This window comes from Calypte anna, chromosome 3 (genome assembly GCF_003957555.1).
Source record: "Calypte anna isolate BGI_N300 chromosome 3, bCalAnn1_v1.p, whole genome shotgun sequence".
Lineage (NCBI taxonomy): Eukaryota > Metazoa > Chordata > Aves > Apodiformes > Trochilidae > Calypte > Calypte anna.
In genome coordinates this window covers 48,782,502-48,809,731 of record NC_044246.1, presented here as the reverse complement: position 1 = coordinate 48,809,731, position 27,230 = coordinate 48,782,502, and the positions used below count along the sequence as shown (strand labels likewise).

At 40.9% G+C, this 27,230-nt stretch overlaps 1 protein-coding gene across 1 annotated transcript in view; it reads right to left on the bottom strand.

The window, feature by feature from the left end:
* RTN4 (reticulon 4) overlaps positions 1–23,574 on the bottom strand; it is a 46,529-nt gene extending 22,955 nt beyond the window's left edge. The window contains 4 exon segments of the mRNA XM_030447901.1: positions 4,979–7,420; positions 8,222–8,278; positions 22,989–23,073; positions 23,075–23,574. Of these exon segments, the coding sequence (XP_030303761.1) occupies positions 4,979–7,420; positions 8,222–8,278; positions 22,989–23,073; positions 23,075–23,440 (2,950 nt within the window). The 5' untranslated portion in view covers positions 23,441–23,574.
* Positions 23,575–27,230: the final 3,656 nt, after the last annotated feature.

The window sequence follows — 27,230 nt, the reverse complement described above, 5'->3', positions numbered from 1 at the left end:
CCAAAATACATGATTCTCCACATTTGTTTAGATAACTACACTGTCAGTAAATTAGTCAGAAACTCCGTGCTTTTCAGAAGGTTCTTCCACTAACTGTCAAATTTCTAAACATACGCAATTAAAGCCTCTTAATCTTCGTATCTTTTACATTAAATTCTCAATATAGTTCATTTATGTACTATACACTCCTAAACAGAGAATTTGCTGTAGCCGCATGTGCAACCACAGCAAACCAGCAGCAGCCAGAAACCATCAGCAGTCCCTGCACCCCCAGCTCAAAGGAGCCACTAACTCCCTCCACAGGACCTTCTCCGTCCTCAACATCCTCCTCTTTGCATACTCAAAGTTCACTCTTGCCACTCTGGGCAAAAAATACTTAAAATGAAATCTCTATCTGCATTCACATCTCTAATTTCAGACAAGAGACATCTGTCTAATCTTATTTTAGACGTAAGCTGAGTACCAGCACTGTCAAACTTCTGTGTAAGCTTTATTGTTCCATTAGGGAAACTGCATACCTGTTTTTACACCATCATTTATACAAAAACTATCCAACCAAACAGCTACTTACAAAATGGTATTATCAAGTCACCCAGACAACTAAAAAAGATGCAATCAATTCTAAACGTGTTCTTCTGCTGAATGCACCTATCTTCCTAGGGGCTGCACCCCTGCAGGGTGAGTACTTTACACACAGGACAGGCATTAAATCACCCTGAGGAGACAGACTGACAACAGCATTTTTGCACTGAAGAATGTTCCTGACTTCCCACAGGAGAGTGTTCTGGATGACTACCCAATTCTGCTCATTCCATGCTGTCCACCTGTCTGTGTTTCTGGGAAAGCTGATCATTTACCAAAATTGCTCCACTTTCTCCATCATTTTGCCACTTAGCAAGTAACTGCCCAAAGGCCCCTCTCTGTTAACAGCCTTGGCCCTACTGACCTTTACCCCTCAGTGATGATGTGAGAGCTCTGATGAAACACAAGTCTAGGCCTTTCCTTCAGAAAAAAAATTCACTCAATGTTTTGCATGCTTTTTTCCCCTCTCATTCCTCCTACTCCTCCCCAAATTCCCTATACTAGAACAGAAGCCTCTGTTATTATTTACTTGGTAGCATAAAGGAAGATGCTAACAGTCTAAGAATCTAAAAACACAGCAGATAAAAATCAGATTTTCTGTTGAATTCTATTTAACAAATAACCTGCTCCTGAAACTCCAGAGGCATTCCAAGGTATTTTTCCCCTGGTGAAAAACAACAAATCGAACCAAACCCTTCCTATCTGCTGAATCGTTCTATTAAAATAAATACAAATATAGCAACTATCATTCACAAATCAAATTAGTACAGTGCTGGTGTACAGCAGTATTTCTAACTTGTTTTAAGCTTCACTAAACTGTAGTGGCCTGGTTTGCTGTTAGATTCACAGGAAGTGCTCTATTTCTGCCCCTCTCCCCCCCCCCATGATTTGGGAGTATAAAGAAAAGCTTTGTCATTACCACCACTAGGCCACCCTTTCAAAGCACATTCCCACTTGGACTTCACCTTTAAATTTGCCTCTTCAAGAGGGAAGAAAAGCCTGCTGTTCAAAAACACCCTGAAACAACAGTATCTTGTGAGACAGCCTGTCTTCACAGTAAGATCTCAATGCCATTTTCAAATGTTATTGTAGCATTCAACAAGAATACAGGGAGAGATGTAAAGTACCAATGTGGTTATACTTTGGTACTCAACTTTCTGTCATGATCACAGGCTTAGATTTTGAGGGGATTCTACAATATACTTTGGTGTTGTAATTCAGTAATATAAAGCCATCCACATTCCAAAAAAAAAAAAAAAAAAAAAAAAAAGGGTTTGTGGAAAGCAGGGTTTCCTAGTCTACTTGAGAGACTTAATACTCTCCACCAACGAGTAAATAAAGGATTAACAGCAAATCAAGTCTGTACAACAGAAGGGCTAAGATGTGTAATATGTATATTTAGTTTTCGACTCGAAGATTATTAAGCTCATTTCAAGAGCTCAAGAGTGTCTCAAACCCCAGGGTGCAATCCTGATAGGCTTGGGTGACAGCTCACTTACAGACACTAGATGGCATCCAAGCCCTCTTCTGGGAAGCATTCTGGGAACACCCTTTAAACCAGGACCCCCATGTTCATGTCCTTGACACAGCCCCCAGCGCAGAGGTGGCACAAGTCAGCACAATCTGAACCATCAGGAATTATTAATATGCAGTATTTTTATGGATATCAGAAAAATGTATTTTGAAGCCCAGTGAGCATGTGTGAGACTGCAAGATTTACCTGCTAGGAAGCTAATTATGGCATGTACTGAGACACAGAAGGGAAGCAAAAAAGCAGCTCACTGTATCTTCCACAGCAGGAACTGCTGGGGTTGCAGAGAGTATTTGCTATTGAAACAATTGCTATATTGCTCCTATAAGCAGGAGCTTTGTAGAAGCAGAGGCTGTTTCTTAACATTTAACTTCAGTTGTAAATTGGCCTTAGCTTGGGTTGTTTTGGCTTTGTTTCTGAACTTCTGCAGCTAAGAAATAAAGGTCCCAGTGTTCCAATTGCATTACAACATAAACCAGTTACCCTGGGGTCTGCCAGGCAGCATTAAACAATCCATGATCTATCCACGAGGCTGTTCAAAACTTTACATTTGCTTTATTCAAGTGGTGGAGCTTAAAAAAAAAAAAACAACCAACCACTTTTAGGTACACGTAATGCTGACATTTAAGTTAGCTTTCAAAAAATAGCACCATTAAGTAAGTGTTCAAAACCTTAAGTGCACCAGTAAGACAGTGCAGACAAATGTTTCAACAAGCATCAGTCATTCAATCACATCAACTGATTTTCAGACATCCCGAGGCACAATAAAATCTATTTCAGTTCAACTCACAGAAGATAGAAAAGACCCCACACAATAGAAGTAGACTCAGAGGACCAGACACACATACTGATCCACTTCTTGGTCTTGTGATCAACTACCTCTCCTTTCTGAGAGTGTGATAGGCAAGTGTATGTCTTAATTCTTTAAAGATACTTTGAAACTGTGCTCAAGTAGTGTGGTATTAGAAACAGACAACTGATTTTGTTCATAGCTTGTCATTTGACTCCTTGGGAAGGTCTCAGAAGTCCAGTTCTGCTGTATAATACAGCAAAAGTGAGTGGAAAGAAATTAACTGCAGATTGGGCATAAACAAACAAAAAAACACCACAAAAAAACAAAACAACAAAACAAACTACCAACAACTAACATCAAAAACCCAAAGACCATGTTTTTGAGTTTTCTCTGACACAAAGACTGTAGACAGTTCTCCACACACACAACCCAGGCTATGCCTAGCCCTCCAAAAACATCAGTGCTGAACAGATGTGTGGCCTGTCCCAGCACTGTGCCACTAGATGGGAAAGCAAAGGCACTGTTCAACTCCCTTTTGCTCCAGCAAACAGTTCTATAAGCAGCTTCTCTGTCAGTTTCACATGGAAGAGCAGCAGCTGCGTCCCTGTCAGACCCTAAGTTAGTCCAGGACAGTGACTTGCCACCACCAGGCTGCTATATCCATACAATGATTAAAGACAGGTCTGCAGAAGCTTCCTGTTAAAAGAGCTAACAAATACACTAGTATACCAAGCATAACATTCCTCTAAGTAGCCTGATATCTAAACAATTAACCCCTTGGCATGAAGTGTATGATCCCATAGCAGCTGTTCTCTGAACAGTGCTATCCACTGGGAGCCTGAGCACAAGGAGCCAAGGCTTCATCCAAGTGTTTTAATAGTGCAGGTATGTCTGAAATTTCATTCCATTGGAAATGGGAAACTCACCTCTCTGCCTAGCTGTAAGAGTAGAAGAGGTGGGACAAGAAGAATGACAGCTATCATGCAAACTTCAACATAAAAACTGCATCTTCAACCTTATTTTCTGAACCCTATGTCAATTTCATCCCAACACCCTGACATTCCCCTCAACATGTATTCCCTTCCAAAATACAACTGATGCATAAGATATGTTAGGAATGTAATATTTTATGAACTGTAGATTGTAACCGCTACTTAAATATGTTACTGCTGAGAAAAACCAGTATTTGGCTTGCTATTTAAAACAGGGTCATTGTGCCTTCTGCTCCTCAGGAGCTCCTGTGGGAGCAAGACATAAGTAGCAGGAGGGTGCTGTGATATCAAAAGGCAAATCTAAAAGAGCTAAAACTGTGAAGCATTCAGTTTACAGAACAGAACGCATCATAACAATTCCCTTTACCTTTCTGCTACTCTGGCTACACATCACCCAAAGAAAAATTCACTATGCTGAAGCACAAGTCCCACCTGAAATGAAAAATGGAAGGTTGTATCCACACTGCATATAAACCAATTTTAATGTTTGCAGGACACTCAACTTCTTAATGGCCACTTTCCTAGTAACCTGACCACTACACCTCCCTCGTGAGCACCATTTAAACCATTGGCCTTGATCTTACGCAAGCTGCAAGTCATAAGCAGAGATGAGCAGGGTCTTTTCCAGATTCCAAGCACAAGTTGTAGATACTTGTTTCAAAGATTTATGTCTGAACTGTGTATGAAAAGAAAGAAAATGCCCTTTCAAATCATGAACAGAAAGCAGTACAGAAACATTATCCTTGGCACATCTTAAGACCAAGTTTGGAAGGCCACCTAATGCCCAGCCTGTAGACAAGTACAAAAGGGCCTGCAGTGTGTAGTGACTTATTTCTGTACCAATAGATCATCAGCAGGAGAACTGAAGGAAAAAACTGAAGACAGCGACGTCATCCCTGATAAAAAAAAAAGGACTAAAGCAATCAGAATATGAAGATAAAAGTGCAGGCACCAACATTTTCTGATGCCCTTGGCCTACACAGAGAAGTTTACAAAAAGTGACTTTAAAAGAATAAGTAATGGCATGCATAAGTTTAACTAAAGAATTATGCATATTAGTGAACTGCATACACAGATTACCTGAAGATTTATTCAGCTTTGCTGAAAATACAGCAGTAGGTTTTTCCTTTTCTTTAACAGAAGCAGCTTCTCGCTCAGCTTTCTTCTCAAAAGCTTCTGGTTTTACTACACTGACTATCTCTTTTTCAGCAGATAAAGGTGAGGTATCTGTGGTCGGTAAGGACATCATGGATACTTCAGGCACTTCTCTGTCTGCAGCCTCCAAAGACTTTTTCAAGGCATTAGTATCTTCCTCAGCTTTTACCTCTACATTCTTTATAGACAGATCACAGGGAAGCTCTGGGCAAGACAACTGCCCCTTCTCACTCTTGATTGCCTTACTGACCTCTTCATTTTCATCTTTGAGCATTACTTCTCCAACAGAAGCTTCTTCCACAAACTCATGAGTAGTTTTAGGATGAGCTAACATCACAAAATCTTCTTCAGCTGGGGAAGACTCGGTGGATGAGAGTGCTTTGTCATCTCCCGTTTTTGGTTCCATAGCAACAGCTACACCAGCTGAATAAGCCATAGCACTGAGCTCTTCCATCTGAAGAGGCATCTTCTCTGCCTTGGTTGTTTCTGTAGGTGTTGGTTCAGGCAGCAGAGCAGCAACAATTTTGGAAGAGTCCAGTTCAGGTTGAAAAGACTCCAGATAAGGCTTGCCTGTGGCAGCTACCGAATCCAGCAGTTGTTCCTTGTGTTCATCATCAGTTACAATATTCTGAGTTGATTTACTTTTTAAGATGAGAGATGGTTCTTCATCCACTTTCTCAGTGAAGTCAGGTATCACCTGTCTATTAAACAAGTCAGATTTCCCAAACTGTGGAGACAGTTTTTCAACAGGTTCCTTGTGTTCGGACACAGCCTGAGAAATGCTCTCTGTTATCAGTGTCTTTGAATAATCTGTAAAGGATGGAGAAGTAGGTTCACCAGAGGCCTTTGTTTCCTTAATTAGGTCACATGCAATAGATATATATGGAGTGTCTGTATCTTCAGAACTGGAGCTACTTTCATGGTAAGGTTTTTTAAATGCTAATGTCTCTTTTGCTTCTTGAACCTGTGTCAGTGGAACCTTCCCTGCCTCTTGGTATAAGGCAGGTTTTACAGTCTCCTCTTTTACATTCTCATAATTAGCAGTAGGAATAAATGTTTCTAATGGTGAAGCTTCGAGCTGCACAGCAGGTGCTTCTGCAGTAGCAGTCCCAGTGCTCAGTGGGGCTTCCATAACAATATCTGGCAATATTGGTGATGGAGCCGCTTCTGACTCTTCAAATGAGGGACAGAGTTGTGTCATGGGTTTCAGAGTCTCTTGTACTGACTCGGAGGTTTGAACTAAATCAATCTTTGTTTCATAAGCAAGTTTTGTACATGCTGCATCATGCATTTCGCTTTCATACGCTTCTTGTACTAGATCAGGAGTAAGACCTTCAGGCATATTTGCTGCAGCATCAGATGGCACTGTTGATACACTCCCTGTTTTAGCAGAGTCAGCTTCCTGGCCTTCCTGCTTGCCAACTGCTTGAGTGCTAAAATCACCTTGTTCAGTGCTTGTCTGAGCTTTCATTTCTGCAATTTTTTTCTCATCATCGGTTCTATTTTCTGAAGTGCCTTCCTCTAGCAGAGAAAGAGATTTGACTTTGTTACCACCAGGACTTATAGGGGATTCAAATTTAGTACAAGTGATGTAAGTCTGCGAAGGTTCTTTTACAGCTTCTGGGGTACTTGGGAAAGAGTGATCTTCAGCACTGCCTTCACTCTCTTTTTCGTAGTCCTGCACATTCAGTTTACCTACACCATATTTCTCATCTAAACTGCTTTCTAGTTTGGAACCTATCTTATTTCCAGCATCCTCCTTCACGATGCTCAGTCCATGACTAGCATCTTTGACTTCCCATATTGGCTCAAATGGTTTGAAGTCTGCATATTCTTCCCTCCTAAGAGGGTCTTCTTTCAATGCCCCTTTTTCACCATGATCACCATCTCTGTATTTGTCTTTGTTATATAAGAGATCTTCCTCATTTTTCTCAAATGAATCTTGAGGGGTTTCTGGAGACATTTTCTGCTGCTGTGCAAGCATTTTCTCCAGATTAGGTAATTCTTTAGGGCCCTCTAGCTGTGTTTCTTCTTTAGCTTTAGATAAAATGGCTGCTTCTGCTTTAGCAAATGAGGGTTCCGAGTACTTCATTCCTGAAATGTCTTTTTCGCTTCCCTCTGCAAGAAATGGATTTCTTGCATTTTCCATAGTTTCTTTATAAAACTCCCTTGCATTTTCTTTGTAAATGCCTCTTGCAGGTAATTCATCTGAGAGTGTATCAAAGGTTGAGTGCTCTTTAAAGGGATCAGCTGAGATAGGAGAGAAGGAGGGAAGAGAAGGAGCAGTATCAAGTGCAACTGCAGTAAAATCCTCTTGACCAAGCGACTTAGTGCTACCTGGCTGCTCCTTCAAGTCCATAACTTTTTCTGTGACCATGGACAGAAAGGAAAGTTAGAGAATGCAAGTGCTCTTAAAGTCAATGCAAACTTTCATGACAGGCTCATGTGATGTTAGTTATTAAGAGGTTCTTCCAAATTCTATCATAAATACTATTAGCCATTAAAACAAAGCCTCAGTTAAAGTATGCTATTCTATTTCACCTCTTCTAGCAGAGAAGTCATCTAAGAGGCTAGAAAAGCAGCGACTTAATGCAGCGCAAAGATCACAGTAAAGCTGAAGATGCCAGATGAGTGCAGCAGGCAATATTAAAATGACAGAGGGAGGGGGAGACAGAGAGAGGGTATGTGTGTGTGCTTGTGCATAAACATATGCACAAAGGTGTATGCCAGTAAAAGTCTTTGACACTTTTAAAATGGGAATTTGGTAGACAGTGTAGCTAACAAAAACCACTAAATAAATACTAAAGATACAAATTTTACTTATATAAAATAGTGCAGAAAGTTACTATGGATTAAATCTTTCTGCTGAATCAGTAAAGCAACTATGCTTTGATGTGTTAACCTGTTAATAGTATCAGCTTCTCTCCTACATCAAGGGTCCAAGAATTCACAGATGGATGTAACTTGCTTATAAAACAGTTTGCCACATTAAAAAAAATGCACATATTAAAATCTCAAACAGATCAACTGGAAATTCAAAACTGAAAAAATGTGACAGGCTATTCTTGGACCCAAGCTGACTTTTAGGAAAGGCAGACTAATCGGAAAGAGTTAATGAGATCAGAAATGCAGGATGTATTCAGACAAAGGTGAGCAGAAAGAACTTGCCTGCAGAGGAGTGCATCAGAGGCGCAGATGTAGCAGGAAGAGCAAAAAGGGTCTCATCTGAAAAACAAACAAATAACCTCAGCAGAAATAAAGGCTAGGTTGAAAAGGGGAGAAAGCACGCAAGTAGTTGGTTCCCAATAAATCAAACAGATGCAGAGCCAACATCTACACCCACAGAACTAGACACAAGCCAGGTAATTTGGGAGATGCAACACGCAGAATTCTCCATTTACAGTGGGATCTTTATTGAGGTAACTGAGGAATCCCCACCCTCCAAGACAGGGAGTGATCCTAAGATAAACCTCAGTAGCTACTCTCTATTGTCATTCTCCAGACTTTCACACTGCTGAGAAGATACAGGGTCTCTATCACCCCGAAGAACACCTAGTACTGACACACTGTCCTTAACCAGCTCACTTTGTCAGAGGGTCTCCTAACACAGACCAATTTGTGTGAGAACAGCAGTGATAGGAAGACTCAACCAAAAACTGTGAAAAATTAAAATTGCTAAAGCAAGCTGTGAAAATCCCCACAAACAGCACTGATCAGGCATGCCGAGACAGATGAAACTGGTAACAGTCAATTCTAGTCACCTCTAAATGACTGTACTATTTCCTTTATGCTTCTGCCTTTACTGTCACTGTTGTGTTAAAACATAGACAAGCTTCCAAATTAAGGTATAATTTTTAAAGCTTTCTTTGGAGTGATCCAATGCGTACATTTTGCTTTGCTGAATTTGTTCTAACCCACATATTTCAAAAGGCAATCCCAGTTCTCCAATTTCTACTCCAAGAACTAAGCAACTACAAGGAAAGACAGCCTTTTCCTAAACTGACAAAGTCCTCTCCTTCCCTGATGCACAATGGTGAGAAGCTGGACAATGCCAGAGTTTTGTATTGCACGTTATCTGAAGTAAAAAGCATACAACTGTGACGTTTTACTAAGTTACATGAAGCATTTAATGAAAAAACAGTTCAGAAGAAGCAATGCTAGGCAAATCAAAACCAGCCCTCCTCTGGATTTCTGTTTCAAAAGTAATACTTTTCCCATGTCCATCATAGCCTGTTGGCATTATATTAATGCAAAACCAGTAACTTTTAGGTAACTGTTTCATTCTGAAGAGTGCACAAAGTTTTCAAATTAAGGATGTGAAAGAATGTTTGCAATTCACACCAACCGTATAACTGAGTGCAAAATTATTTTTAAGGCATTTCAGTTACATTTTGAATTCCTAGTACAGACATCAACAATCTTCAGTTTTACTGCTTGCCTGGACAAAATCAAGTGCTAAAAAAGTTAAGATTTTTTATTATTATAGTTAAAAGCAAAGAAAAATAGAAGTAATGACTTTTAAAAGATGAAAGGCAAAAAGTGAGAAACATGGTAGACTCAAGTGTATGCATAATAATCTAGTAAAGAGAGGCATTAATGTAAATTTTGTTTTGGCATTGAACCATGACATTCTGCAAAAGCAACACTTCAAGATACTCCTGCCTGTCTGGATTACTCTGGATTAATTCAACATAATCCCATCTGCAGTTTTCAAAAACTCAAGTCTCCTCCTCACAGCCTATATTTCCTGTCACAATATACAGCTGGTTGGTTTTGTTTTGCAGAACATTGTTATCCTCATGTGATGTTCATAATCCACAGAATAAGATAAGATATAAGAAAACAGAGTGATAACATTTAAGTGTAGGACTCAGTATTTAGAAGCTTCCTCAGTTGCTGCTGAGCCGAAGGGATTTATGTTCAGTTTTCTAGAAATTACATTTTCCTATTGAGGACCATCAGAAATCTCAATTTCAAATTTGGAACACATTAAAGCAGTGTTACAGTTCAGTGGTAGCAAAAGCTTTTTAGAGAAATGAACCACACTGGAGGACACCAGGCATCACCAGATGCCCTTTATTTTGGGAGATGCTCAACTCCACATGCCCTGACTCACTGGGGATCTCTTCTACAAGCAGACTGCTCACAAGAGGCCCACCATCCCAGCAGATAAGTGAGCAAGTCACTTCCTTTGGATAGTGAAACAAGTCAGTGAGACCTCAGCTTGGGACTCATCAGTCCAAGAGCTACTCTGCCTTTCTCAAAATGAAGCTTTTAGCAGTAACATCGGAGGTTTTCCTTCATTGTTTAGTGTGCCTGGTACATCAAGGTACTGCTGAGCTCTAGATTTCACGTTAGCAAGCTTTAAGGTTATTAAAGCACAAAGGAGCACACTCTTTTCTCTCACCATTATGCCTAGACAAAGCAAGCAACATCATCTGAGCACAACAGTAGAACTGTGTCCCTGTGTGTATACGGGATGCTGATCCTGCTGAAAAGCCTGAAAATCTCTTGTTGGTTAACTGCAGTAGTAGTGAAGATGTAGCTTGAAGACAGAGACTCCTAAGAGCCCAAAAGGATCTCGTAAGACAAAAAAACCAAGAACAGGTTTGTGGAGTAGGGATGAAATATAAGGCCAGAAAAAGAAGCAAGAGTCCACTGGGAGAAGGAGGCAAAAAGGAAAACATTCTGAGATTCTGAAGATTCAGCACACCTGGTGTCCAAAGACCAATTGCAATCTACCAGAAATTCTAGACTTAAAATCTTTTTAGTATTTCCCAGCTCCTGAAATATGTTTTGGTTTCTGATGAGGAACATTAGTTTTAGAAGTATGAGCACTGATTTTTCAGAGCTTCATTAAGACAGCACAATGCAGAAACTCTATCACAGGTTTGGCTTCCACAGAAATGCACCATAGTTGTGCCAGTCACTGAGCAACCAGGTTCTCTTAATGGAAGGATATTATGCCCACACCCAAACTTTTTTTTCCACACATAACTGGACTGTGAAAAGTGATTACATAAAAGCAGTTGTTTGCTAACCAGCCAAGAAGAACCACCCGCTTGCCCTCCACCCACATCAGAATGGCATTTTTCCTGCTGAAAGGAAGAAGATAGAAGGGCTTTTTCCTGCAGCTGGTCCTGTATAACACCTCCAGGCAAGCAGGGAAAACAGAGCAGGACCTCTACCACTCACACATCTACGTCAACCAACCATGCCCTTCAAACTGCAATTCAAATGACATGGTGACAGCAATGGTGTTTTTTTCCAACAATGACATCTGCACTGAGGAATCCTGGTCTCCAAAGCTGAAGGTAGAAACCTTTCAGAAAACAGAACTGTCTGGGTACTTTGGTAGACAAAAAAAATGCAGTGCCTCAGACTGTAGGGTGGCATACAGCAAGACTGCCCAGGCTCAAGGACAAGGGGCCCACAAGCCACTTTAGCCAACACTCGGAGAGCAGTACAGACAACTATCTGCCTCTTCCCATCCATTGCTTTAGTAGCACCGTGTAACACCTGACAGTAAATGTGGTAAGTTTTGTAATAAAATATTATGTTTAGCAGAGGAACTTCATTTGTAAAAGAACTGCAAGCAGAATAGATCACTGAGGGTGGCTACTCCCATTTCCATGTCAATGGAAGAAATTATGTGACTGAAAAAAGCAGTAGTACACCAGTATTAGAATCAAGTGAAAAAATGCAGAACATTTATCAAGCTCCAAGCCAAGATTATTTTCAAGTGAAGATGCACATTTAAGATGTAGGTCAAGATGCATTTCTTGACCTACAAAGTGGGCATTCACTACAGCAAAACTTCACATCTAAGAAATCTTCAGTTTTCACTAATCATAACAAAAAAAATTAATTCAGTAAGAACAACTGCTTAGTTACTGTTTCCATCAGAAGACACATTCTGTTTCATGAAACAGAAAAGAACAGAAAAGAACAAGACCTCAAAACGAACACTGAATCTCCAGAAGAAAACAAATCTTTACTCAAAATTTTATCTGCTAAAAATCTGTAATAGTGCAAGTCAGTAGCCAATCTTCTGCACTACAGTTAGGAGAAAGACAGACCTCCTATTTGTGAGTGGTATTACTAGGTGTTAATCACTAAAGTAGCCCAATCAATGTTTTTTAAAGACAACTTTATACAAAGACCTAATCTTGCCCAGGTTCCACCAGCATTCAGAAAGTACTAAGATTTTATTCACACTTACACACCCACATCACCAAGCCAATGACTACATGACTGCTGTTTGCCATTAAGAGAGAAGTTAAGTTTTCTTTACTAGCACATGCTGCTCAATTTGGGGGTTTGTTTTGGTTTGTCTTTTTATTGAACTATCCACATATATGAACATCTCCCTCCTGTGAAAGAAAAAGCATTTACCAATGTGACTCATTCTGATTATATCCCGATTCTGATTTCATTAGCATGACCTCTCACACTTGAAAACTTTGTATTATGGTTTCAGCTAAAACATAAGCTCCAGTAATATAAAGATTTCAGTTTTTGCCTAAAACTAAAAACCTGACACCAGTATGACAAAGAAGTGTCATTTTAAACTCTCCTTAATTTGTTTTTTGATTGACTAACTGGTCGTAATGAGATACTGATGTTAACAGCATAAAAGTTTGAATCTAGTATCAGTTTTTGGTAAAAAGAGCAGAGAAATAAACAGAGATTGCTTTCCCAGACATCTAAGAAAGTAGAGTTAGCTACAAAGAGAAAAATCAGAAAAATATTTAGAATGAAAAAGTAGAAAACTGACAATTTTAAGAACAATTTATTAAAAAACTGCTTTTCTTTCCCCCTTCTAATACATACTTGCCAACAGAAAGCTGAGACTTAAGTCTAGTCACAGGAAATAAGAACTCATTGCTCCCTCATCACTGGATTTTTGGTAACTGATGTAGCTGCTCTCACATGTGACTCCCTCAAAACACCAGCAGCAAGTCTGTGGTAAAGGAGGTTTTTGTTCTGATAGCGAGATACTCATTGGAATAAAATATCTAAGTATTTTATTTGTTACACATAAACACTGAGTAAATTTCATCCTGATGCACAGTTTATCTTTGATAGGAGACTGTATTAGGCTGCTAGATGGCAGTTTAAATCTTCAGAAAATAAAAACATTTCCTGGATTAGTTTGCTGTGCTTTATTCTTAAAACAAAAGAAAGAATAAAGGATTTAAGATTCAACTTACCTTTGCATATTTAGAAAATGAGCAAAATACCTAACAGTCCCTAGACAGGGACTACTTTTATATTACAGACCTACCATAAAGAGATATGGATTTTGAAGGGCTTCTTTTGTTAATGCAAATATTTAACAATAAAAGAAAACACAGTCAAATTAATACTCAAAGGAATGGCATCCAAGACACAACTCACATGTAGTTTAAAACCTAGTTTGCAGTAATCTCTCTGGGGCAGATAGGAAAGAGAAACTGACTGCTTCTAAAATGCACTGAGCTACCAATTTGTTCACAGTGAAGGCTGCAATACCCTCACACTTGATCATCATAGGGAGGAACTGCCATGTTTTGGTTTGTGTTTTCCCTTACATGTGTTGATGTCAAGTTACTGAGTAAATTGTCCCCTCTTGGCATAAAGTATTAAAGACATTTATACCTGGCCATTTAAAAGTCAAATTATTTCAAGCAGAGTTAAGTTCTCAGATGCCTAATTTCCTCCTGCAGAGTAAACAAGGGCATACAACTTCCCAAGAATTTCCTGCAAAAAGCAGCTGCCTACACAAACTCCATCTAAATCATCTCCTGTTATGATGCAATTTTCTAAATTTGGTACTTCACCAAATATTTAAGATAAAGAACAATAACTATTAATAGCATTTTTTTCACATTACTAGATCAGGATGCAAAGCCACAGCAAGTAATTAGGTTTTCCCAGTTGGCTTTTTAGTTACAAAAGTGCAAGTTTATAAAGAGAAATTTCCAGTTTAGGAGACTCAGACTATAAACCACTTCGAAACCTCTGAGGAACTATACAAGCTGCTAGAGTAGATGGAGAGTGCTGAAGAATTAAGTGAAAATGGAAGCTCTTGTTTTAACATCTTGAGGATATCACAGATAGGGTCACAAAAGGGTCCAATAGTTTTTATTATCAACAAGGTCAGGTGCAGATTGACTAAGGTCTTCATGGAAATTACTGCAGGTAGTATGCATCAACTGCAGAGAAAGTTGCATTATCCTGCACAGCAGAGCTCCCATTTCACATAATTTGAAATAGACAAACTTTAAAACAAGCATTTTCAACAATTCTTGCTGCTTTAGGAACACAAGTCTCCAGTAAGAAGCAAGTGTTTTCTTATCGTCTAAGCAGAAATTGATAACCAAGCTGGTTTAAGCAAGTTTTTTTCCCCAGTATTTTATTTACATGGTCCAACTTACAGCAACTTTTTCTTGTTTGGAAAACATTATATTTGATGCAAGTTGCTCAGCAATGCAGATAAAATATTCAATGACAGAAGTAAGGTATATGCCACTTCAACTTCTTTGATCAGCTATAGGGTGAAAAGCAAGAGAGAAAATACCACTTGCCTGTAATACCCAACTGCAAATCAAAGCAACAAGAGATGTACAAGGAAGATGCATCAATTCTGGCTTTATTCCAGTTCTTTCCATTACAATTCCCAGATTGCCAAAGTAAGTACCCACAACAAGGGTGTTTTTAAAAAGTCCATTAAATACTTCAGACATGCAGCTGCCAGCCTCACCTCACTCTTTTTATCAAACATTTACCAGTAACACTCCAGACTGGATCCAAGCTGTATTTCAGAGGTGGTTCTATAATGCCACTTACTATTAAATGTCCCTCATCTCTATGAATGGCACTATCTCCTTGGAGCAGCAAGATGGCATGGTTTTGTTGTTAAAGTAAACAAACAAAACAAGAAAAGTTATACAGGCTGAGTCCCAAAGAAACTTCTCATTATTCTTTTACTAAGTCTAACAGGAGAACAAGAAATTCTCAGAAACAGGAAGCACATACCTATCATAGTCCACAGAGGCTCTCAGCGAGGAAAGTTACACCCTCTGAAGAACAAAGATAAACTACTTGGCTTCTGAGCATAAACAAAGCTCAGGAACCTGCTCAGGAACTGGCATACATCTAAAAGTGCCTGAGCTTTCTCCCCCATACGTATTCATCACTTCATCACAAATTCTTCCTTCTTCCAGAGTCAGCTTTAGGTTGTGGGTAAATATCTCCCTTTATCAATGTCAGGTGGCCACAATAATCAACTTCACTCTTCACAGCCCTATTTCTGACTTGAAATACCCACATTGCAATCACAGCTCTATTTAATATAGAAATGACAATGTAGCAAAACTTAGAATTAATCTAAATTTATTTCAGATATGAACATTCAAAGTTCCAGTATTGTAGCTACCAATTTAAATTCTGTCAATGTATTTAATTAAAAAGAAGCAGAAAGAAACAACCTGGGCAACTGCAAACACGTGTCCAAGCTCTACCTGGCTTCAAAGACAAATATTTGGTCTTTGGCAATATTTGTAAATCACTACAGAATTCCTCTAAAACTAAGCAACTCTTCTTTAAGACCCAGACTCTTTAACCATATGTTGAAGCAACACACAGAAATTTGGCTTCTGGCAGTGCCACAAAGCAGAAAAATATAATAATTACACCAGAACATATTCAGATGCAAGAGGTCTAAATAGCCATGCAAATCGTGTAATTATGCAGACATTTTCCAATTTAATTTTGGAGATTATAACAAGATTCCCTTTTACCAATTTGTACAGATGGAAATTTTCCCTGCTTTTCCCACTATTAAACAGATAGAGCAGTATTTAGATTAGCAACTTTATCATTGCAGAAGAATGTATTTATTAGCTAATTTAATCTTTAAAGAACAGAGGTGCTACTGATTTAGCATCTGTTCACAACACATTACCTTGTGTGACAAGCTTCTGGTATAAGAGCTGTAAAGAGTCTGTAAAGTAAGAACAGATTGAGGCGTAAGATATTTTTGTCTGAAAAGAGTGGAAAAAGAATATGGACATTCATTAGAGGATTCATTATAGCCATTAGCACTTGTGTAAGAATATCTTATGTATTATTATATAGAAATATATTTTACGTATTTTTATGAAATTAATACAGCCATGTGAAAATTACACACATTGTCCCCATATCCTCTTCATCAAAGATGATCAAGTATGAAGGAGAACTGAGCTTCTGGGCTGCAACAGATTTTGGCCAATACAGGTTTTGGTGCTCTCTGGTTTTTGACACAAATCACATATGTGGGAAAACTGATTTTCTTATCTAATATCTTATCTGATTTTAAAGAAAATCTGGGTTTAAAGCACTGAAATCTCATGCCTTTGAACAGCATTTTCCAAGATGGCAGGGCATGAATACTTGAAGACCCGGACGAAGATCAAGAGAGAAGCAACCTTTCTTGCACCACCACCCCACACATTTTTTTACTTCCTTCACATCTTGCTTGTTCCTTTCAGTTCTGCAGCTTCAATCTGCTTTGGAAGGCCTTGCACATGCCCCTTCATCTGTTTTACTTGACTTTAACTTCCTTACCCCACACAAAGGACAGAAATGGACAGGCGTTAAGGAATTTTATTCTTCTTTCAGAACAAAGGGACTAGCAGAGTTCAACAAGAACAACCAGAAACCAGTAATATCTGGATAAGCAGTAGCACTCTGACATTATACCAACAGCATCTAATAGACTGAGAACATTTTTAACTGGCAACAGAAAAGTTTATATTTATCTCAAGTCTTGTGTCTTATTTAAAGACATCTTAATTAACATATTCTTCCTAGCCAATTAAGTTGATGACATGTTTGCTCTGTTCATCAAAAAGCTGCAAGATAAAGCTCACATTACACTCCTAAGACACAAAGCAGGCCTTCTAGTAAATCAGGGCGGGTCAAACTGGTATTCCTAACACTTCTATGTGGGGGTGGGGGGAAATAAAAATATTTTCTTTATACATCAGAAAGCAGCAAATGGAGAAAAACATTAAAAACCATGGGGAAGAGCAGTAATATAAAAACATCTCCAACTTAAAATCTTCGTATTTTGACAGCTACAGTGAGCAGCAGATTGATTATTTCCACTCAAAAGAGAATTTTCTACTGCAATAACTTAGTCAGACTTTGTGAATATTAATATGCTCATTATATTTTTTTGCTATTGTAATAGTTCTTATTGATGGAAATACCAATTAAAAAGCTATCTGCCAAGCACATGTCATACAACTGGCACTCCAGTGATCTAAGTGCTGCCCCAAAACCAGTCTTAAAAAACAGAAAACATTATGCAGTGTTTTCAAAGTGTAGCGTGATTCTGACACACCAGAAATAAAATATCTGAAAACATATTCAACTGTTCTGCTTTGTATAGGTCTCAAAGCTCGCTATTTTTTACTTGGTGATAATAGCTTTTCTTTTTTTACTTCAATGAAAGCTTAACAACAATTTTCTTCCTACTTCATGCATAAGCATTTCTTACTATCTCAGGGCAGTTCATCTGTATGTTACACATTACTTCACATTTTCCAGCCAGCAAATGACCAAGAACTATTTCCTTGCTTACAATATATCTAGAACTCAAAGGACATTTTCAGATTGAACTATGCATTATTTTTAATCCAAGTTTCAGTTCCTATAGTAACACACTAGCTCAAAAATACTTATTTAATCCAAAATATTAGCAGAAAACAAAGAAACATAACAAGCACACCAAGACATTCTTCAAGCTGCTGCTTAACTGTCTGTTGTTATTCTAATACCTTTCCAGCATGAAAAGGCCAGACTAATTTAGTGACAGCCACCAAGCAGTTGGGTGTGGCAAAATGGACACTGGAAGAGGCAAAGACACAAATCTCCTCCTCCCCTCCACACTCTTCCCCTGATTCTCACAGCATGGCAAAACTGGTCCCCAGGGTTAGAAGACTGATGCCTCTGTGCCTTCAGCTAAGTAGGCAGTCTCTCAAACTGAGTGCTCTCTGAAATTCTCACCCTCCCCCATTCTGGGTACTGGAAGAAGGAAGAGTGAAAACATCCTTATACACCAAACATAAAGTTATACTGGAAAAATGCATCACAAATTACTGGAATAACATAAGATTCATCTGCAATCCACTTAGAAATCATACTTTTCCAATCACAGATCTACTTTCAGACTGCCCTTTGACCATGCCAGCTGCCAACAACCACAGCTTCTTTCTCTCCTTGCAAGCACCAAAGTTGGAGTCTCCTGACCACAGGCCTTTATGTTCCAACCACCACTCACTTCTAACCCATTTCTAGATCAGCTGTTGCAGAATTTCACACATTCCTGGCAACACTGTACCAGTCATCAGCGGATAAAACCACTGACCAGGAGGCTTGAATGTTGTCCTCAACTTTACACGAGTGCTGCATTAGTGATTATCTATGAGATAAGAAAGAGGTTCCACATTTACCATCAGTGGTACAACAGGGTGGACAAGACAGGAGGACTTTACACACTTCCTAGGAATAGGGAGGAAAGGAAAGGAGGGAAAACAAACAGCAGTTCTTCACTGTCTCCTAACTTGTGGTTAGGAGACTAACTCCCAATGTAATCAAAACTTCCCTGAGGGCTACATCATTATATGGGTAGGTGTGGAAGCTGTGTGGTTTTATCCTGGAAAGCAAGTGAAAGAACACACAAACAAAGCAAATATAATATCAAATTTGGCAGGACTATTTTTGCACATATTTCTGGTTAACAGAAGAAACAGCTCCCTGGCTGCAGAAACTCTCATACCAGCTGAACTACAGAACCAGGCAGTACTGTGCACACAACAATAAATAAAGCCAAATAAATAAAGCCATCCCCTGTTGAACTCGCCTAGATAGAAACACAAAAGACAAAAATTAAGCCGTTAGCTTTACTACACCAGTCACATTGTCAGTAATTCTCCTCCGCACATGTCACTATAATGGAAACTGCGTGATAGGAAAAATATACTCATCATATTCTGCCTTTGATATGACCACTTGCCTTTCAGCTTTACTGACTGCATTTGGAAGGGCAAAAGGAAAAAGGGTCTTGCTCAAAAAGGGTCTCAAAGAAACACTGAAAATCAGTGGCAACATATTTGAATAACTGAAGAGTGAAAATGGAAGTCAGTGGTAGTATTCAAGGACAGCTACATTTTTTTCCAAGTCATGCTACAATCTGTCCTTAAAATCCACACCACCCCTCTGTAAGAGTCTATGCATACATAGCAGCACACCAGAAAACTCAGCAACACAGAAAAAATACTAAGGGGCATTTATACTGCTATAGAATTTGTGTAAAATGCAAATTTCAGCATCTGCATACCCTACTGCAAGATGAGAGTGAGCAGAGGCAGATACAGATCACTGTTTAATCACCACCCACTGCTGCTGGAGTCAGCTTGGCGAGTGTGAACTCACTACGGAACAGTTTGTGTGCTCCTGGTACAGCTGGGGGCATCCCTGCTGACCTCTGCTTGACACTGTCTGGCACACAGGCAAACTACTTACGAAACATCTCCTCAACAGTGGCAAATTAAAGCCAAGTCCTATAAAACTAAATGGAAAAAGAAGAATAATTAATAAATTGCCCCCTCAGAACATTTCCATATGTATTGAACCGTGGCTGAGCTGCAAGCAGCTGACAAGCAAGGAGACATCTTCATGCACTTCGCATGCTGGTCTGTGGCCAGTCTGGAGGTTTTACTATATGGATTTCTTTTAAATGCATGGTTTAGTTAAAAACAAACAAACAAACAAAAAAATCACAAGAATTTATTCCAGAAGAGTGGCATATAACCTGCCTTCTGTTTAGTTTACTTTGGACAGCTTACAAAACCAGAAAAAGGTGAATGACTTTTACCAGGTACAAATACATCATATTTACTTTTCTTTGCACTGTATATAAATTTCAGTAATAAAAATATTTTAGAACTGATCTCCAGAAGAAATTTGATTTTTGGTATTGTCATAACAGTGAGTAGGGGAAAAAAAAAAAAAAAAAGCGGCTTAAGTTTTACTTACTGCAGTCCTCTTGCTTGTCTTCTCCACCAAATATTTATATTAGCTGTTAAGAAGATAAGCTGCTGATACACAGCCAGAAACTTGTATTATCCATAATTATGTCACTTTCTTATAACAGTGATAATGAATACTAACCATGGGGCTAATAGTAATTACAAGTATTTACTTTTTAAAACACGAACAGATACATATGTGATACATTTTAATGGGCCATCAAGTAGCCTATACATTTCCTCTACTGTTACAGTGACAAAAAGCAGCACCATAGACAATTCTTGCAAATGAAAATTCCTACTATTCTTCACATACTTGTGACAGGCAATGCTTTTTTCTCCTCTTGGAAACAGCATTTTGAAGTTTTTTGCCTCAAATTCACACTAAAACAAAGCCTTAGGCTTTACATATGGAGAGAATAGAGTATTTTCAAAATTTCTAGACAGTGAACTGCAATTCCTTAATTATACCCTAAACTTGCAAATAAAACCTTAGCCCTCCAGAATAGAGGGAACTATCCCAGACAGAGAGCTCTCTGTGCCATAGTCACCCTGTCAGAAGTTGTGGCCATCAAATGGGTTTTGCCAATTTCACAACAGGACTGAAAGCAAACTAATTTGAATCCAAGTTAAGTATTTTGACTGAGACAGTTTAAACACCAACTGCTAGATGCAAAGCTAAAAATATTCCATGTTTAAATGGATACTTAACCTACGCGACCTTAAGTACTCCTGCATCTGAGAGGACCAAAGTAACCATGACATAACTGGTTTCTCAAAACAATTTTTTCATCTACTATGTTCAAGTACTTAAAACATAGCCTATAATATTCCAAACCCATCATTAGATGAGCATTATGTTTTATAACATCTTGGCTTTGGAAAGCAAGCCTCCCAAAGATGCTGGTCCTCACTTCAGAGCTCTAAATTAATCATAATTGATAAATTCTGTCCCCTCCAATTAGGTGTTATAAAAGAACTGACACCACTCCTCAGCTACATCACTCAATAATTGTCACCCTGTTAAGTCTCTTCTAATAGAGAAGATACATTTCAGTAATTACTGTGTTCTTCGCCTTATCTTTCAGGGGTCAGCAAAACAAATTAGCCACAAAAATCACCTTCATCCCTACTTTTCAAAGGAACATCAAGATTTAGTTGCTCCTATTCCTTCCATTCTGTTCTGCTCAAACCTTCCACTGCTCCTCTGAAAGAACACGCCTAACAAAAATTTGTTCATCCTTCATATAGGATCCCTCCTCTTCAATCTCTTGTAATCTTTTGTCATCATCTGTCCTCCAAATGGTGGAAATAAAAAATAAATTAAATAATAATAAAAAAAATCTCAACATATTGCTACAGAGAAGTACCAGAAAAACACAAAAAGTAGGCTTCATGAAGGATAACAGGATAACTAACCATGATGCAAATAAGAGGTGTTGTGAACCCCTTCCTCCAACAAAATTAAATTCTGGTTGAACAACAGGCCTTTTTTGTCATTGTTTCAGATGCTTTTTTTCTGTTGATTAAATCTTTGAGTATCGTGCTCAGTCACATCATGACATCAGCTACCACTGAAATCCTGCATCTCTAAAACATAGAACATACCAATATAACAACACCAATGAACGCATCATCATGACAATAAGGCACCTTGATTTGTTAATTTTCACCGTTTTAACGACCTGGAGCTAGTTCTTGTTTTCTGAACTAAGGAAAAGCTGAGCCAAGGCACGACCACAATCTTCATGCAACACATTAGTCATGCCAGGTCAGCTCCTGGATTAGACCTTGCAAGAAGAGTTTTGGCACTCCATAAGCACTGGCAATCATTCAGGGGGCACCCCTCCGCTAGAGGAGTTTTGAACTCGGGGTACCTCAACATTAAGGGGCGATCTCAAACACCAAGCCCCAGGTGACAGCTGTGGACATGCAGGAGGCCCCCGCAGGACGGGAGGGCAGCATTTTTCTCCCAGCAGTGCCACACCTAAGGCACCCGGCAGCCTTTTGTGTTTCCACACACACACTCCACTGGTTTACATTCCCTCGTGGGGTTTCGGAATCATTGTCTGTAGCCGGGGAGCGGCCTTCCCCTCAGAGGGCTGGCTGGCCGCAGGCCCTGCCAGACCCGCCCACGCCTTACCTTTCCCCCGACAGGCAGGTTTAGGATAGGAGGCAGCGCTGCTCCTTAATTCCTCTCCCTCGCCTCTCCCAGACAGGTGATTTGTATAAAATGAGTAAGATTAGAAGCATCTGTGCTTCCCTCCTCCCCCCACGGCCGCCCGCTGCAGGGCTGGCTGCCACTCCCCACACCCAGGCCTGCAGGCGGCCTTGAGGGTGAACCCTGCCCGGGATGCTGCGGCGAAGCTGCAGCTATCCCCCCTTTTTGGGCCGCGGAGAAACCAGCCCAGCCCGGCCCGGCCCGCGGGGGGCGGCGCAGCCCTGGCCGTTACCTCAGGCTCTGCGCCCCGCGACGCGGCGGTTGCCAGGCGGCGGCGGCGGCCCATGTGCGAGGCGGTGCTATCCCCCATCCCCCCCCTCCATTAGCATAACACAGAGGGGAGGAGGAGAAGAAAAGAAGAATTCAAACAAAAAAGCAAAAAAAAAAAAAAAAAAAAAAAAAAAAAAAAAAAAAAAAAAAAAAAGGGGGGGGGGGGAAGGAGGAGCCCTTTTTCCCGCATGAACGGGAGCGGGGCCGCGCCCCGGCGCGGCTGAGGGGAGGGAGCGATGCCGCAGGAGACGGCCGACGGCCGGCAGACAAAGGGAGTCTGCCGGCAGGGAGCCAGACCCGGAGCGACTGGGGCGGAGGTGTCCGACTCCAAGGACCCGCTGACCCCCGCCGCCCTTCCCGGCCCCGGGGCGGACGCACTCACCAGCCGAACCGGAGAAGGACCCTCTTCTCTGGGGGGCGGAAGGGGGCTCGGGCTTGGACGGCTGGGGCTGAGCGGGCCGAGGGGGGGGCCGAGGGCTGCTCCTGCGCGGGGGACGGCGTGGTGGCGGAGGAGGAGGAAGAGGAGACGGCTCCCGGGGGGCTCCAGCCGGGCTGCGGTGGCTCCGGAGCGGCGGGGCGGGGCGGCTCGGCGGGGCCGAGGTCCAGCAGCTGCGGCGGGCGCTCCTGCGGAGCTGCGGTGGCGGGAGCCGCGGCGGGCTTCCTCTCCATCACTTCCAGCTGCTCGTCGAAGTCTTCGTCCTCGTCCTCTTCTTCCTCTTCCTCCTCCTCCTTCTCGTCGTCGAGCACGAACTGGTAGTTGAACTGGGGCTGCTGGGGCCGTACTGGCCCGGAGGTGGAGGAGGAGACCAGGGGCAACTGGTCCAGCTCGTCCATGGTGCCTGGAGCTGGCGGAACAATGAGTTGCGCGGCGCTGGGGCTGTGCCTGTGCCGGCTGCGGGGGGAGGGAGAGGGCTGCGCTGCCGCTGCGGGACCCGCGATCCACGCCCTGTTGAGTCACCGCTGGGGGAGGCGGCAGGGCGCGGCTGCCTGCACCGCACCGCCCCGCCGCTGAGCGACGGCGTGAGCAGCCAATAGGAGCGGGAGGAGGCCGCGGAACGGCCAATGAGACGCGGCGCTGGGTGCGGTCGCTTCATGAATATGCAGCGGGGGGTGGGGCGAGAGGGATGGCGAAGCGGGGATGGAGAAGTCGGGTAAAGTTCAGCGTGGAGGATGTGCGGAGGGGCGGGGGCGGCTGCCAGGGACGGGATCGGAATGGGGATCGGTGCTGGGCCTTAGCTTCGCTCTGCCAGGGGTGCCTGCGAGACGGGCCTGTGAAGGCGTAGCTCGCCGCCCTTCCCTTCCTCCAGCCCCCTCGTTAACGGGGCGGTTTCGCACTCTGGATGTGCGTGAAGGGTCTCCGCACCGCGGGAAGGCTCTTTTCCCATTCTGCTCCCTCTCCTCGGGCATCCCGGAGATCGGCGCAAGCAGGAACATACTCTCCCTGGGTGGGAACCGGGGCCAGGCAGCGGTTTCCTCCGAGGAGAGTGGCTGTTGTAATCAAAACATGATGAAAAAAACCTTTACTATGTCTGGAAAAGAAAACAAAACAGAGAGGAGACGTTTTCTGACGAGACAAACTTGTTTAACCACTGGTAAGGGTTTAAAGCAGCCATCTGAACAGATTTAACTATCTCTCTAAAACTTGGAATTCAAGCAGCTTGTGCAGGAAAAAAAATGGCAGCTTGTTTCCAAAGCATAAACTGGTGTGTGTCTCTGTGTTAGACAGGTGCAGTCTCCTGCTTCCTGCTCAGGGGTGGAACATTGGCCAAAGCCCTTAGGGTAGCACTGAACGTAACTTAAGTGGTCTATCTTTGGATGCAATTTCCACTCACAGCTACCACAGTAAGGCCAAAAGGGCTTATGATCTTGTATTTAATATTTCTCCAGCATTACGATGGATATTTAACCCAGGGCTGAATTATTCTCCCACGTGTGCTGGTATAAAGAGAGGAGTTCATGAAAACGTTTAGAGCAAGCAAACTGCAAGTACAGACACGGGAACTTCAGGAACAATTCTCCCATGACTTCCCTTCTGCTACACAGGTCACAGTGAGTGCAGGGATCAATGTTCTGGTGAGCTGTCCCATTCCCATGTTCCTCTGAGCAGCCTTTCCCTGCACCCAATCTGGTCAAAGTTTGGGCACAAGGAGGTCCAGATCAGATTTTTTTTTTCCAGATATCTGTATCTCTACCGGAAATTACTAGAAGGAACATGGAAAGTATTTTTATAAGTCCAGTGAGGGCAGCATTGTTACCCTATTGAAGATGAAAACAACCTGTGAGGTCTTCAGACTTCAGTCTTTTCTCTGGAGATTTTGTATCTTCTGTTGACAAATTATTTCCATTATTTTCATATATATATATATATACACACACATTCATATAAGGGATATAACAGTGGCAGTAGGATGGATGGAATAAATTCCAGGTATTGTTAAATATATACAACATGGAAGTTTTGGAGAAAATCTGTTCCTAATTTTATCTTTACATCTGTATACAGCCAGTGTACAGATATATACACAATAGATACATATCCACAGTATATATGTACACTAATAAAGGCAGGACAAGCTCAGTGGCTCCCATCATCCTTACTGAAATCTGTATTATACCACTTAGAACAGAGTGCAACCTGACATTTGCCTCAGCCTTGGTACCAACTTTCAACTTCACCTCTGTGTCAATTATCCCAGAATTTCTATCTGATTGTTGCTCTGGTAATGGTAGGTCCTGACATGGAGGACCAACATCCCTGGATCTCTGCTCTAACTCCAGTACCAGCGCTTCACCAAACCAGTAATCAGTTTTGTTCATGATTTAAGACATAAACTGATACCTTCAGTCTTCTTTTCACTTACGGATTGCCTTGTCTACCCAGTCCCTCACAGCAGCTGCCGCAGTGTAAGCCCCAACAATGAAAATCTTAACAATCCTTCCTCTTTCCATAGCAATCTGGAGAGTCAAATTTGAGTTAGTCAGTTTGGAGAATGTATATGGGGAGAGCACTCAGTTCTGGGTAAGGTAAATTCTCAGAACATTGTCACTCTTCAAAGGAGTTTAATAAACTAAATTGCATTAAGAAGTGAGTAACAACCTGGTAATGGCTTTTATCTGAGGAAAAATCCAGGCCAGATTTAATCACCTTGTCCATGAATAGAGGTCTGTAATCTTCAGTGGCATCTTACCCTGTACACAGTAGATGACTGGGCCTGAAATACTTCACTGAAATGAAAATCCAGGTTTTCTATGTACTTATTTGCTACATAACAGGAATGTGACTATACGTCTATATTTTTATTGTAAATATACACTTTTTGTATAGCAAATAAAATATTTTTGTTTAGTAAATTCTTTATCATTTCACCAACTAATCTATTTGTTGCATCTCTTGGTTAAATGAGAAACTGCAATTTTGCATCTCATTATAATACACTATGAGGCAACAAGGTACTTTTAAAAATTCATAAAATTCTGTGTATAGTCACAGCATTGAAACTAATTTTGACACATCTAACTGCAGTGATTTCTGGTCACCTACAAATAGGAAAAATCTATAAATAATTTGGCTAATTTTATCAGAGTGCTTGTAAAAGAATCCATCGTCAGTTAAAGACAAATGAAAGGGGTTTTTATTTAGAGAAAGGAAGTGACTAAAGGTCTTGGAGGGAAACAGGAAGGGAGTTCCAGATTGCCTGAGCAAGTCAAATTAACAAGCGAGAGGAAAATCCTGCTCTCCAGTACTACACTATACTGCAAAACACCCTTTCTTTTAGCTCTTCAAAAATACATTTGACAATTCTCACTTGAAAACTGTCAACACATAGGAGGACTGCATAGCTATTCAATGAGTTAATTTACAACATTATTTTCCACAAGGTGTTTCATGTAGCAAACTTAAGGAGAAACACATTCAGCACGTGACAGAGAAACACCAGCTGGCATGCTTCTGAATTTCCATGGCAGAGCTGAGAATGGCTATGGACTGGCTGGATTTTTTTCTATCCACTGTTGTTGTTTCTATCCACTGTTCTATCCACTGCTTGATCTTACACAGAACTAATAGAATACCACAGGGTACGTAGACTAGGAAAATAATTTTGATGGGACAAATGCAATATTATCACTTCACTATGGGATCAAACAAGAAAAACATTTGGTCTCAAATAGCAGTTTTAAAAAGTAGAGTTGTAGTAGCAAGGAAGATTTGATTTCTGTCCCTCCTTTTAAGCTTAGAGTACAGTCCTCAAGGTTTCAGGCATCATGTCTTTCTCTCTGGAAGAATAAAACTCTGCAAGTTTTGGGTTATGGCTGTGCTGCAGTGCCTTAGGCATCAAGCATCTTCATTTAGCAGGTTTGTCTTTGTCTGAACACCTGCTGTACTCTTTTCAGGATTAGTAGTGGGATATTGTGACAAAATTACTGCTCAGTTTATTAATACAAAGGCAGCATTTGGAGGGAAAAGTGTTAAAGCACTATCACATAGGGGTTACTGTCTCTGGATGGTAACTGAATCAGGTACAGCTTTATCAGAATCTTCTGTAGGATCTGCTGTTCAGCTTGGTCTCTGCAATAATTAACATTTTCTTGACAGTAGGTTTTTAATCCTTTTATGTTTGTTAGC